At 32.3% G+C, this 13,796-nt stretch overlaps 1 protein-coding gene across 1 annotated transcript in view; it reads left to right on the top strand.

The window, feature by feature from the left end:
- LOC144355205 (uncharacterized) overlaps nucleotides 1-13,327 on the top strand; it is a 29,040-nt gene extending 15,713 nt beyond the window's left edge. The window contains exons 12-25 of the mRNA XM_085490561.1: nucleotides 1,489-1,504; nucleotides 2,396-2,422; nucleotides 3,070-3,101; nucleotides 3,447-3,465; nucleotides 5,115-5,132; nucleotides 6,024-6,050; nucleotides 6,698-6,729; nucleotides 7,075-7,093; nucleotides 8,742-8,759; nucleotides 9,651-9,677; nucleotides 10,321-10,352; nucleotides 10,893-10,925; nucleotides 11,577-11,597; nucleotides 13,189-13,327. Of these exons, the coding sequence (XP_085346687.1) occupies nucleotides 1,489-1,504; nucleotides 2,396-2,422; nucleotides 3,070-3,101; nucleotides 3,447-3,465; nucleotides 5,115-5,132; nucleotides 6,024-6,050; nucleotides 6,698-6,729; nucleotides 7,075-7,093; nucleotides 8,742-8,759; nucleotides 9,651-9,677; nucleotides 10,321-10,352; nucleotides 10,893-10,919 (294 nt within the window). The 3' untranslated portion in view covers nucleotides 10,920-10,925; nucleotides 11,577-11,597; nucleotides 13,189-13,327. The remainder of the gene's footprint in view (nucleotides 1-1,488; nucleotides 1,505-2,395; nucleotides 2,423-3,069; nucleotides 3,102-3,446; nucleotides 3,466-5,114; nucleotides 5,133-6,023; nucleotides 6,051-6,697; nucleotides 6,730-7,074; nucleotides 7,094-8,741; nucleotides 8,760-9,650; nucleotides 9,678-10,320; nucleotides 10,353-10,892; nucleotides 10,926-11,576; nucleotides 11,598-13,188) is intronic.
- Nucleotides 13,328-13,796: the final 469 nt, after the last annotated feature.

Genomic DNA, 13,796 nt, shown 5'->3' with positions numbered 1-13,796 from the left:
CTACAATTAGTTATTGCCAAACCACTCATCCGTTCGAACATTCATGATTTTGTTAAAAAGGAATGTACCTAATATTTTTTATCTGGTTGCCATGAAAACATTAATTTTAGAAATGATTTATCACCAACAATTTATAAACGTTTTAGTCGAATTTACATGACTTTTATTGGTATCAGTTTTTATCTTCGTTTGCATAAGCGAGATTTAAATGATGATATTCAAGTTTGTTGTCTCATATTGAGACTGTAAACTGCACGCTCAGTTATTTGAGAATGAATATAAGTCATCAAAACTAATTAGCATATTATGGGTTGAAAGATAAGCTCACTCCTGCTCAAATATTTTTTTCACACCAAACATGTTAAATTACCATGGAGAAGATTTATATTCGTTAGGAAAAGTACCTTTGCTTGCTGTTTTAACCTCCCGGTGCATATGAATAAAGAAACATTGGCTTAACAACACATTGAATATAATATTCTGTGGCGGACATCCGGGCATTTTCACCGCCAGGCAACTATCACAATGAGAACAAAAGCTGGCAATTTTTAGTAAACGGAACTTTGTGATAGTTGCAGAAACTCTCCTACATGTATAACATATATAAATTTGGTTGCTAAGGATTATTTCAAAGTTGATTTTGTGCTGTTTTCTAGGCTTCAGCTGTTGTCACTATAGCTATTCTCCCAGCGTACCACACCAGCAGAGCCCATACAAATACATGGTACAGTGGTGCACGCCTTAGCAACATAGATTGTCACGTGCTTTAGCTCCACCCCGAGAATACATATCCATGTCAATCATAATACAATTATAGATAAGACAATAAGTAGTTGACAATTGTGAAACAAACACAAAATAACTTGATATAGTACGCATAATAATTTAAACTCTAGGCTGCTTTTTGTATGTCACCATTCAATTACGAGTTTGCACATATCAATTCAAAGTGAGATCAAAAGGGGTACGTGATAACGAACTAATCATGAATGACAATTGTATACGTTTATTCTTGTCGCTGTGAATTAGAAATCATCGTTAATTTACGTAATGTAGTTGTTTATGCGTGCAGCACCTGCACTCAGTCGCAGTGCATGAATTTAAGAAAGCGTGAGCAAACCCTGTTTAGTGTATTATATGAACATATATTTTAAACATGCTTGGATGTTTATTATTGTAAATTATCATAAATATATATATATACACTATATAGTTTAGCGCACATTATTATGTGATGTTTGCTAGTTTACAAAGCAGTATGCGCATCTTCAGTAAATAACATTGTGTCACGACCAGCACTAGCTCGCAATGCGCAGACTCGCGCTTTAACTATTACACGTGAAATTTAACGTTTCATAAACACACAATATTATTACGCTAAATTTCGTTATGGTTTAAGATCCATCAATTGATTAAACGGTATTACGAGTTTAGTTCAAATAAACACCACCTATCGAATCTAACACTTATATTTTCTGATTTGTAGATTGGAATGCAGAACAAGGTAAATTAAAGTGACATTATTTTTAAACAAAAGGCATATATGGAATATATAGTTTGGCGCAAAGTGATATGCGCTTGTTTGCATGTTTATATGATTAGAGGTTTAATTAATATACGTGCCGAATCATGAAGGAACACTGTTGTTATGTATGATATTCATAACAATTATTTTTGGTGTCAAAATATAGCAACAAACATGAAACCTTCAGTTGTTCAAAAGGCATGGCGAATTTGGTTCAAATTAATACCACCTATCAAATATAACGCTTGATGAATATTTTCTCAATTGTAGAGAGTGGGAAAACATTTTGGATCCCAGTAATGAGTAAATTTAAGAAACAATATTCTAACATAACATTGTGTATATTCTATCCGAATCCAACATGTGCAATTTCATTCATGATATGCATACGGAATATGTATATTAATATGTCAATTGACAAACAATAGAATATGTATCAAAGGAATAAGAACATACAACCTGTAATGTAGTTCTGTTGCTTTACTTGTTTGAACAGTTAGGATGCTCGTGACAGCTATCTAATGATAACTATTGTGCATTGTTTATTTATGCAGACAATTATTTATTTAAATAAACATGGATTCGTTATGCAGTAATGTACATTTGTTTCTATATGACAAAATATTGTGTACGATCCAGAATAAACGCGTGTTCTATGACGCACTGTAAAGACATTTGTAATATAACAGTTGATTCACAAACACATACTCTGTTATGCTATGATGATTCATGGCAATGATCTATAATATGGCCCTAGCTGCAGGGTACATACATCTTTTCAATCGTTACATGAACAAAGCGAGTTTGGTTTGAAGTAAACACCATCTATCCAATCTAACGTTTGATGCATATTTTTTTTTCAAATTGTAGGGAATAACGCTAGAGATTGGAATCAATGTAAGTGAAAGTAATAATTTAGCATTGTGTATATTCTATCTACTTCTATCATGGATGATGCCAACTATAATCCGTGTATGGGAAACGCAACATAATAGCGTAATTGACAAACACACTACAATACATATCAATGAGAAACGAACATGTGGACTTTAACGTACATTGCCTTCAATTGATAACAGATATCTAAGACATCGAATGAGACTATGTTCTCTGTATTGTAGGAACATATCATTTGAAAATACTATAATTATATATTAGTATATAGTTCGGCGCAAAGTTATATGCGTTAGTTCTGTCTTTATTGACGGCTTATGGCTTTTGCGGCCCGAGGTAGTGTGCACCAGTGTGGTAGTGTGACAGAGGGCACCAAAAGCCGTACCCTGTCCATAAAGATAATTTATATACCTTATAGGTGTAATTACAATTTTACCACGGCGTGACCTTAAAGTATATTGGGTCTTATGACGCACTGCGATTTGAATCATGAATGCACACTATTGTTATTTATGAACATGATTTATCATATCAAATTACGAGCAAGATACTTAAAATTCTTCAATCCAATAAGGAGCATAGCGAATCTTGTTAAGATAAACAGTACGAGTATCACATCAAACACATGATGCAATTTGTTTTATTTGTAGATGATATGGATGAAATAGGTTATCCCCAAAAGGTAAATTTAAGAAACAATAATGTAATCTAACATCATTCTGGATATTCTATCCGAATCCATCATACACGATGTCATTTATGATATTTGTATTGACAAACAATAAACACACTGTATAGGATATGTAGACTTCAATGTAGTTGTAGGTATATCTAGTTTGTCGCATGACCAGCACTTTTTTAAGTGTATTATGACATTTGTATCATGTAGACAAATTGTAATTACGTTATGATGATCATTATCAACAATAGAACCGTTAAATTGTATGAATAGCATAGTGAGTGTGGTTTAATAAACTATGCTTTCGTTTATCCCAATAACGTTTTATGTATATTTTCCTATTTACAGAGACTACAGCGAGGAGGAGGTAAAGATAAGTACTAATGATTGAGACAAACAATATTGTGTACAATATATCCACATACGATATAAGTGATATAAATTCTTATCCGAATATGACAAATACAAAATAATTTTCCAATTGACAATTTCCAATTTGATTTGGTTTCCATGCAAACAAACTTGATTCCTACAATTAGTTATTGCCAAACCACTCATCCGTTCGAACATTCATGATTTTGTTAAAAAGGAATGTACCTAATATTTTTTATCTGGTTGCCATGAAAACATTAATTTTAGAAATGATTTATCACCAACAATTTAAAAACGTTTTAGTCGAATTTACATGACTTTTATTGGTATCAGTTTTTATCTTCGTTTGCATAAGCGAGATTTAAATGATGATATTCAAGTTTGTTGTCTCATATTGAGACTGTAAACTGCACGCTCAGTTATTTGAGAATGAATATAAGTCATCAAAACTAATTAGCATATTATGGGTTGAAAGATAAGCTCACTCCTGCTCAAATATTTTTTTCACACCAAACATGTTAAATTACCATGGAGAAGATTTATATTCGTTAGGAAAAGTACCTTTGCTTGCTGTTTTAACCTCCCGGTGCATATGAATAAAGAAACATTGGCTTAACAACACATTGAATATAATATTCTGTGGCGGACATCCGGGCATTTTCACCGCCAGGCAACTATCACAATGAGAACAAAAGCTGGCAATTTTTAGTAAACGGAACTTTGTGATAGTTGCAGAAACTCTCCTACATGTATAACATATATAAATTTGGTTGCTAAGGATTATTTCAAAGTTGATTTTGTGCTGTTTTCTAGGCTTCAGCTGTTGTCACTATAGCTATTCTCCCAGCGTACCACACCAGCAGAGCCCATACAAATACATGGTACAGTGGTGCACGCCTTAGCAACATAGATTGTCACGTGCTTTAGCTCCACCCCGAGAATACATATCCATGTCAATCATAATACAATTATAGATAAGACAATAAGTAGTTGACAATTGTGAAACAAACACAAAATAACTTGATATAGTACGCATAATAATTTAAACTCTAGGCTGTTTTTTGTATGTCACACATTCAATTACGAGTTTGCACATATCAATTCAAAGTGAGATCAAAAGGGGTACGTGATAACGAACTAATCATGAATGACAATTGTATACGTTTATTCTTGTCGCTGTGAATTAGAAATCATCGTTAATTTACGTAATGTAGTTGTTTATGCGTGCAGCACCTGCACTCAGTCGCAGTGCATGAATTTAAGAAAGCGTGAGCAAACCCTGTTTAGTGTATTATATGAACATATATTTTAAACATGCTTGGATGTTTATTATTGTAAATTATCATAAATATATATATATACACTATATAGTTTAGCGCACATTATTATGTGATGTTTGCTAGTTTACAAAGCAGTATGCGCATCTTCAGTAAATAACATTGTGTCACGACCAGCACTAGCTCGCAATGCGCAGACTCGCGCTTTAACTATTACACGTGAAATTTGACGTTTCATAAACACACAATATTATTACGCTAAATTTCGTTATGGTTTAAGATCCATCAATTGATTAAACGGTATTACGAGTTTAGTTCAAATAAACACCACCTATCGAATCTAACACTTATATTTTCTGATTTGTAGATTGGAATGCAGAACAAGGTAAATTAAAGTGACATTATTTTTAAACAAAAGGCATATATGGAATATATAGTTTGGCGCAAAGTGATATGCGCTTGTTTGCATGTTTATATGATTAGAGGTTTAATTAATATACGTGCCGAATCATGAAGGAACACTGTTGTTATGTATGATATTCATAACAATTATTTTTGGTGTCAAAATATAGCAACAAACATGAAACCTTCAGTTGTTCAAAAGGCATGGCGAATTTGGTTCAAATTAATACCACCTATCAAATATAACGCTTGATGAATATTTTCTCAATTGTAGAGAGTGGGAAAACATTTTGGATCCCAGTAATGAGTAAATTTAAGAAACAATATTCTAACATAACATTGTGTATATTCTATCCGAATCCAACATGTGCAATTTCATTCATGATATGCATACGGAATATGTATATTAATATGTCAATTGACAAACAATAGAATATGTATCAAAGGAATAAGAACATACAACCTGTAATGTAGTTCTGTTGCTTTACTTGTTTGAACAGTTAGGATGCTCGTGACAGCTATCTAATGATAACTATTGTGCATTGTTTATTTATGCAGACAATTATTTATTTAAATAAACATGGATTCGTTATGCAGTAATGTACATTTGTTTCTATATGACAAAATATTGTGTACGATCCAGAATAAACGCGTGTTCTATGACGCACTGTAAAGACATTTGTAATATAACAGTTGATTCACAAACACATACTCTGTTATGCTATGATGATTCATGGCAATGATCTATAATATGGCCCTAGCTGCAGGGTACATACATCTTTTCAATCGTTACATGAACAAAGCGAGTTTGGTTTGAAGTAAACACCATCTATCCAATCTAACGTTTGATGCATATTTTTTTTTCAAATTGTAGGGAATAACGCTAGAGATTGGAATCAATGTAAGTGAAAGTAATAATTTAGCATTGTGTATATTCTATCTACTTCTATCATGGATGATGCCAACTATAATCCGTGTATGGGAAACGCAACATAATAGCGTAATTGACAAACACACTACAATACATATCAATGAGAAACGAACATGTGGACTTTAACGTACATTGCCTTCAATTGATAACAGATATCTAAGACATCGAATGAGACTATGTTCTCTGTATTGTAGGAACATATCATTTGAAAATACTATAATTATATATTAGTATATAGTTCGGCGCAAAGTTATATGCGTTAGTTCTGTCTTTATTGACGGCTTATGGCTTTTGCGGCCCGAGGTAGTGTGCACCAGTGTGGTAGTGTGACAGAGGGCACCAAAAGCCGTACCCTGTCCATAAAGATAATTTATATACCTTATAGGTGTAATTACAATTTTACCACGGCGTGACCTTAAAATATATTGGGTCTTATGACGCACTGCGATTTGAATCATGAATGCACACTATTGTTATTTATGAAAATGATTTATCATATCAAATTACGAGCAAGATACTTAAAATTCTTCAATCCAATAAGGAGCATAGCGAATCTTGTTAAGATAAACAGTACGAGTATCACATCAAACACATGATGCAATTTGTTTTATTTGTAGATGATATGGATGAAATAGGTTATCCCCAAAAGGTAAATTTAAGAAACAATAATGTAATCTAACATCATTCTGGATATTCTATCCGAATCCATCATACACGATGTCATTTATGATATTTGTATTGACAAACAATAAACACACTGTATAGGATATGTAGACTTCAATGTAGTTGTAGGTATATCTAGTTTGTCGCATGACCAGCACCTTTTTAAGTGTATTATGACATTTGTATCATGTAGACAAATTGTAATTACGTTATGATGATCATTATCAACAATAGAACCGTTAAATTGTATGAATAGCATAGTGAGTGTGGTTTAATAAACTATGCTTTCGTTTATCCCAATAACGTTTTGTGTATATTTTCCTATTTACAGAGACTACAGCGAGGAGGAGGTAAAGATAAGTACTAATGATTGAGACAAACAATATTGTGTACAATATATCCACATACAATATAAGTGATATAAATTCTTATCCGAATATGACAAATACAAAATAATTTTCCAATTGACAATTTCCAATTTGATTTGGTTTCCATGCAAACAAACTTGATTCCTACAATTAGTTATTGCCAAACCACTCATCCGTTCGAACATTCATGATTTTGTTAAAAAGGAATGTACCTAATATTTTTTATCTGGTTGCCATGAAAACATTAATTTTAGAAATGATTTATCACCAACAATTTAAAAACGTTTTAGTCGAATTTACATGACTTTTATTGGTATCAGTTTTTATCTTCGTTTGCATAAGCGAGATTTAAATGATGATATTCAAGTTTGTTGTCTCATATTGAGACTGTAAACTGCACGCTCAGTTATTTGAGAATGAATATAAGTCATCAAAACTAATTAGCATATTATGGGTTGAAAGATAAGCTCACTCCTGCTCAAATATTTTTTTCACACCAAACATATTAAATTACCATGGAGAAGATTTATATTCGTTAGGAAAAGTACCTTTGCTTGCTGTTTTAACCTCCCGGTGCATATGAATAAAGAAACATTGGCTTAACAACACATTGAATATAATATTCTGTGGCGGACATCCGGGCATTTTCACCGCCAGGCAACTATCACAATGAGAACAAAAGCTGGCAATTTTTAGTAAACGGAACTTTGTGATAGTTGCAGAAACTCTCCTACATGTATAACATATATAAATTTGGTTGCTAAGGATTATTTCAAAGTTGATTTTGTGCTGTTTTCTAGGCTTCAGCTGTTGTCAATATAGCTATTCTCCCAGCGTACCACACCAGCAGAGCCCATACAAATACATGGTACAGTGGTGCACGCCTTAGCAACATAGATTGTCACGTGCTTTAGCTCCACCCCGAGAATACATATCCATGTCAATCATAATACAATTATAGATAAGACAATAAGTAGTTGACAATTGTGAAACAAACACAAAATAACTTGATATAGTACGCATAATAATTTAAACTCTAGGCTGTTTTTTGTATGTCACCATTCAATTACGAGTTTGCACATATCAATTCAAAGTGAGATCAAAAGGGGTACGTGATAACGAACTAATCATGAATGACAATTGTATATGTTTATTCTTGTCGCTGTGAATTAGAAATCATCGTTAATTTACGTAATGTAGTTGTTTATGCGTGCAGCACCTGCACTCAGTCGCAGTGCATGAATTTAAGAAAGCGTGAGCAAACCCTGTTTAGTGTATTATATGAACATATATTTTAAACATGCTTGGATGTTTATTATTGTAAATTATCATAAATATATATATATACACTATATAGTTTAGCGCACATTATTATGTGATGTTTGCTAGTTTACAAAGCAGTATGCGCATCTTCAGTAAATAACATTGTGTCACGACCAGCACTAGCTCGCAATGCGCAGACTCGCGCTTTAACTATTACACGTGAAATTTGACGTTTCATAAACACACAATATTATTGCGCTAAATTTCGTTATGGTTTAAGATCCATCAATTGATTAAACGGTATTACGAGTTTAGTTCAAATAAACACCACCTATCGAATCTAACACTTATATTTTCTGATTTGTAGATTGGAATGCAGAACAAGGTAAATTAAAGTGACATTATTTTTAAACAAAAGGCATATATGGAATATATAGTTTGGCGCAAAGTGATATGCGCTTGTTTGCATGTTTATATGATTAGAGGTTTAATTAATATACGTGCCGAATCATGAAGGAACACTGTTGTTATGTATGATATTCATAACAATTATTTTTGGTGTCAAAATATAGCAACAAACATGAAACCTTCAGTTGTTCAAAAGGCATGGCGAATTTGGTTCAAATTAATACCACCTATCAAATATAACGCTTGATGAATATTTTCTCAATTGTAGAGAGTGGGAAAACATTTTGGATCCCAGTAATGAGTAAATTTAAGAAACAATATTCTAACATAACATTGTGTATATTCTATCCGAATCCAACATGTGCAATTTCATTCATGATATGCATACGGAATATGTATATTAATATGTCAATTGACAAACAATAGAATATGTATCAAAGGAATAAGAACATACAACCTGTAATGTAGTTCTGTTGCTTTACTTGTTTGAACAGTTAGGATGCTCGTGACAGCTATCTAATGATAACTATTGTGCATTGTTTATTTATGCAGACAATTATTTATTTAAATAAACATGGATTCGTTATGCAGTAATGTACATTTGTTTCTATATGACAAAATATTGTGTACGATCCAGAATAAACTCGTGTTCTATGACGCACTGTAAAGACATTTGTAATATAACAGTTGATTCACAAACACATACTCTGTTATGCTATGATGATTCATGGCAATGATCTATAATATGGCCCTAGCTGCAGGGTACATACATCTTTTCAATCGTTACATGAACAAAGCGAGTTTGGTTTGAAGTAAACACCATCTATCCAATCTAACGTTTGATGCATATTTTTTTTTCAAATTGTAGGGAATAACGCTAGAGATTGGAATCAATGTAAGTGAAAGTAATAATTTAGCATTGTGTATATTCTATCTACTTCTATCATGGATGATGCCAACTATAATCCGTGTATGGGAAACGCAACATAATAGCGTAATTGACAAACACACTACAATACATATCAATGAGAAACGAACATGTGGACTTTAACGTACATTGCCTTCAATTGATAACAGATATCTAAGACATCGAATGAGACTATGTTCTCTGTATTGTAGGAACATATCATTTGAAAATACTATAATTATATATTAGTATATAGTTCGGCGCAAAGTTATATGCGTTAGTTCTGTCTTTATTGACGGGTTATGGCTTTTGCGGTCCGAGGTAGTGTGCCGGAAGACGTAAGACAGAGGGCACCAAAAGCCGTACCCTGTCCATAAAGTTAATTTATATACCTTATAGGTGTAATTACAATTTTACCACGGCGTGACCTTAAAGTATATTGGGTCTTATGATGCACTGCGATTTGAATCATGAAGGCACACTATTGTTATTTATGAAAATGATTTATCATATCAAATTACGAGCAAGATACTTAAAATCCTTCAATCCAATAAGGAGCATAGCGAATCTTGTTAAGATAAACAGTACGAGTATCACATCAAACACATGATGCAATTTGTTTTATTTGTAGATGATATGGATGAAATAGGTTATCCCCAAAAGGTAAATTTAAGAAACAATAATGTAATCTAACATCATTCTGGATATTCTATCCGAATCCATCATACACGATGTCATTTATGATATTTGTATTGACAAACAAACACACTATATAGGATATGTAGACTTCAATGTAGTTGTAGGTATATCGAGTTTGTCGCATGACCAGCACTTTTTTAAGTGTATTATGACATTTGTATCATGTAGACAAATTGTAATTACGTTATGATGCTCATTGTCAACAATAGAACCGTTAAATTGTATGAATAATACAAAATAATTTTCCAATTGACAAACAATAAACAGGGAAACGACCTATCATGTTAATGAGAGTCACCAGTAGAAATAATTTTGTCCTCATTTGACCCAACCCGAGATATGACGTGCCAAAATACAACATGTTTCTTTCACATTTAAGGAATGATTCCTTTATTTAAACTCTCAAAATGTATACATGTAGTCGTTTAAAGGGCATGACGAATTTGGTTCAAATTAACACTATCTATCGAATATAACGCTTGGTGCATATATTCTTAATTGTAGCGATCTGGAAAGGAAGTCAGTACCTAGCACAAGGTAAATTAAAAAAAAAAACACGATATTCTAACATGACAACATTGTGTATATTCCAAATCCAACGTGCACGATGTCATTAATGATATGCATACGGAATAAACACACTATACTATACTACATATCTGTACCAACGGAATAAGAATATGCAGCATTTAATGTAGTTTTGTTTGTTGACTTGTTGTAACGATAGAATGCCCATATCTTATGAAAACAATTGTGCATTATTTATTTATGCATACATTCATTTGTTTATGCGTTCAGCACCAGCACTCAACAGTTTGCACAAGTCGCATTGTAGCTTTTTCTTGATTTATTTAAATAAACCTGGATATATAAAATGGAAGATTCGGTATGCTGTAATGTATATTTGTTTCTATGACAAAATATTGTGTACGAATCAGAACAAACTCATGTTCAATAACTCACTTTAAAAACTGGCGCTGTAATTATTACATTTGTAATAGGACAATTGATTCACAAACACATACTCTGTTTATGCTATGATGATTCATGACAATGATCTATAATATGGCCCTAGCTGCAGGGTACATACATCCTTTCAATATTCCAATGAACATAGCGAGTTTGGTTTTAAAGTATACACCACCTATCCAATCTAACACTTGGTACATATTTTTTTTTAAATTGTAGGGAAAGAGAAAAGAGATGAATGTAAGTAAAAGAAACATTGTATCATTTTGTAAATTCTATCTACATCTATCGTACATGATGCAAAATATGATCCTTGTATGGGAACACAAAATAATATATTTGAAAAATACACTACCGTAGCAATTCACATACATGTCCATGAGCAACGAATATATGAACTTCTATGTGCATTGTCTTCAACTTCAACGACTTCCTGTATAGTAGTAGTTCGTATTCTTGGTAAACATACACCGATAGGTCTCAGTAAAACTGGTCGTACAGTAGGCCTGTAGAAATGTCTCAGTCTCGGTAGTCTTAAAACTTCAACAACTGTCAACAGAAAATCCAGACATTCGGTACGGTTCGGTTTACTTCCATGTGAATGATTTCAAGCCGGCATTTTAAATTCGGAAATGTTTTCGATAGTAGAGAATATTCGTATTGACACCAGATAAATCAGATGAAATCTGACTAACCATAAGAGAATTTTCAGTTAATTCAAGTAAAACTGCACATAGTCACATGTAGCTCCATTGATTTGTTTTTCTGAAACTAGTCGCAAAATGATCAAATATCGTTCATTTCTATTTGACCGCTTTGATAAGTCAATTGGTATCACTCAAGGCTGGAATCAACGTCGTGTATATCATTAATATATTCAATTCCCGTATCGTCTGTAAAATAATAAAGTACATAACAATTTCAAATAATTTGACCTAAAATACAAAAAAATTCATAGAACACAAGGTATTTAAAATTTATACTGTTTCACATGTAATGTGATATTTGAATCATGAAGACTTATGTTATTACACTCGTGGCAATGATCCATGTAAATAACCTTTAATTTAAATCATTTACAATTGTGTCTATGGGTTTAGTAGTACACGCATGTAAATATTTATGACATAATTAATTAATTAATTAGACTAAGAAAAACATTTGAAAATTATTAATTCATGTATTGCCTGACTGTATGTGTGCCTGGCTTGGAAATATTATATAGGCTAGTTATCTCAGTGGTAATGAAAATATAGAAAATATTTCTTCTATAATTAATAATTTGCTCATGAACTATAAATGAAGAATCATTGTTCTCTTGGCAACCAGATTCAGTTTACTCCAAAAAATATAATTGAGTGTTAGGGATGAACGCTAATGTTTATTTCATGACAATTCTTGTGATTTATCAATGAAAAATCATTCAGAGTATCTGTTCCCTTGGTACACATCTCTCCAAAAACCCAATGAGTAGTCAATTTTGGCACAAATAAATCTTTCCTGAAAATTCCTTGACAATTCTACGACATAATCATAGTGAAGTCTGCGTGGATTTGGATGTGGATTCAAACAAAATGATTATTGGTTTTATTTTGCAACTTGACATATTAAATACAAATAACTCATGTAACACGTGTAATTTCAATTCATATATATCACATGCAAGTATATTTTTTCTTAATAGACCACGGATAGCTACTTGTAGCACAATTCGGTTACCACGTGACGTCACAGAATACCGTATACATACCGTATATTTGGTGTGTTCTATTTGAAAAATGTTCAAATTAACGGAGAATCTTTTACTATTTAAATATTTGTTATTACACAGAAACTGCAGAATGGGAAGATGAAGATACTATATCGTCTAAACAATCATAGGAATGTCATTATGCTTGTACTGGATACAAGAATCATTAGAATGAAGTAGTCTATTAAACATGATATAAATATGCATTAATCTATGAAAATATATGGTTGTCAATTATTGAAATGAGGAAAAAATTATAAACTTCCTTCACCCTATTTTCCATCAAATCTAGTATAAAAACTTCTGCGATTGTCATAATCCGTAAAGGTACCTTTAACAACGTATATATTATCTACATAAAGATATGTTCAGTGTTTCTTCGAGATTACGATTAACACATTTTAGCATACATAGCCTTTTCCCAAAACATAACTTCAACTAGTTGGTCCTCTAAACACGGCTGTCGGCTGATGTGTGTATTACGTTTACCACACATAATGACAAAAATCGGAACCACAATCCATATAAACTGAAACCGAAAATATTACAATGTGTCAAGGACAATATTACGACGGGTGATTGTGAAATGAATCAGCAGTGGTCTGGTCATGCATATGGTCATGCTGATTGTACTATTTTCTCACATTACATAACATATATCCAAATCAACATTAATATAAGAAAAGAAA

The sequence above is a fragment of the Saccoglossus kowalevskii genome, chromosome 15 (genome assembly GCF_978046115.1).
Source record: "Saccoglossus kowalevskii chromosome 15, keSacKowa6.1, whole genome shotgun sequence".
Classification (NCBI taxonomy): Eukaryota; Metazoa; Hemichordata; class Enteropneusta; family Harrimaniidae; genus Saccoglossus; species Saccoglossus kowalevskii.
Note: the sequence above shows the minus strand (reverse complement) of the source record. Positions and strands in the feature narration are given on the sequence as shown.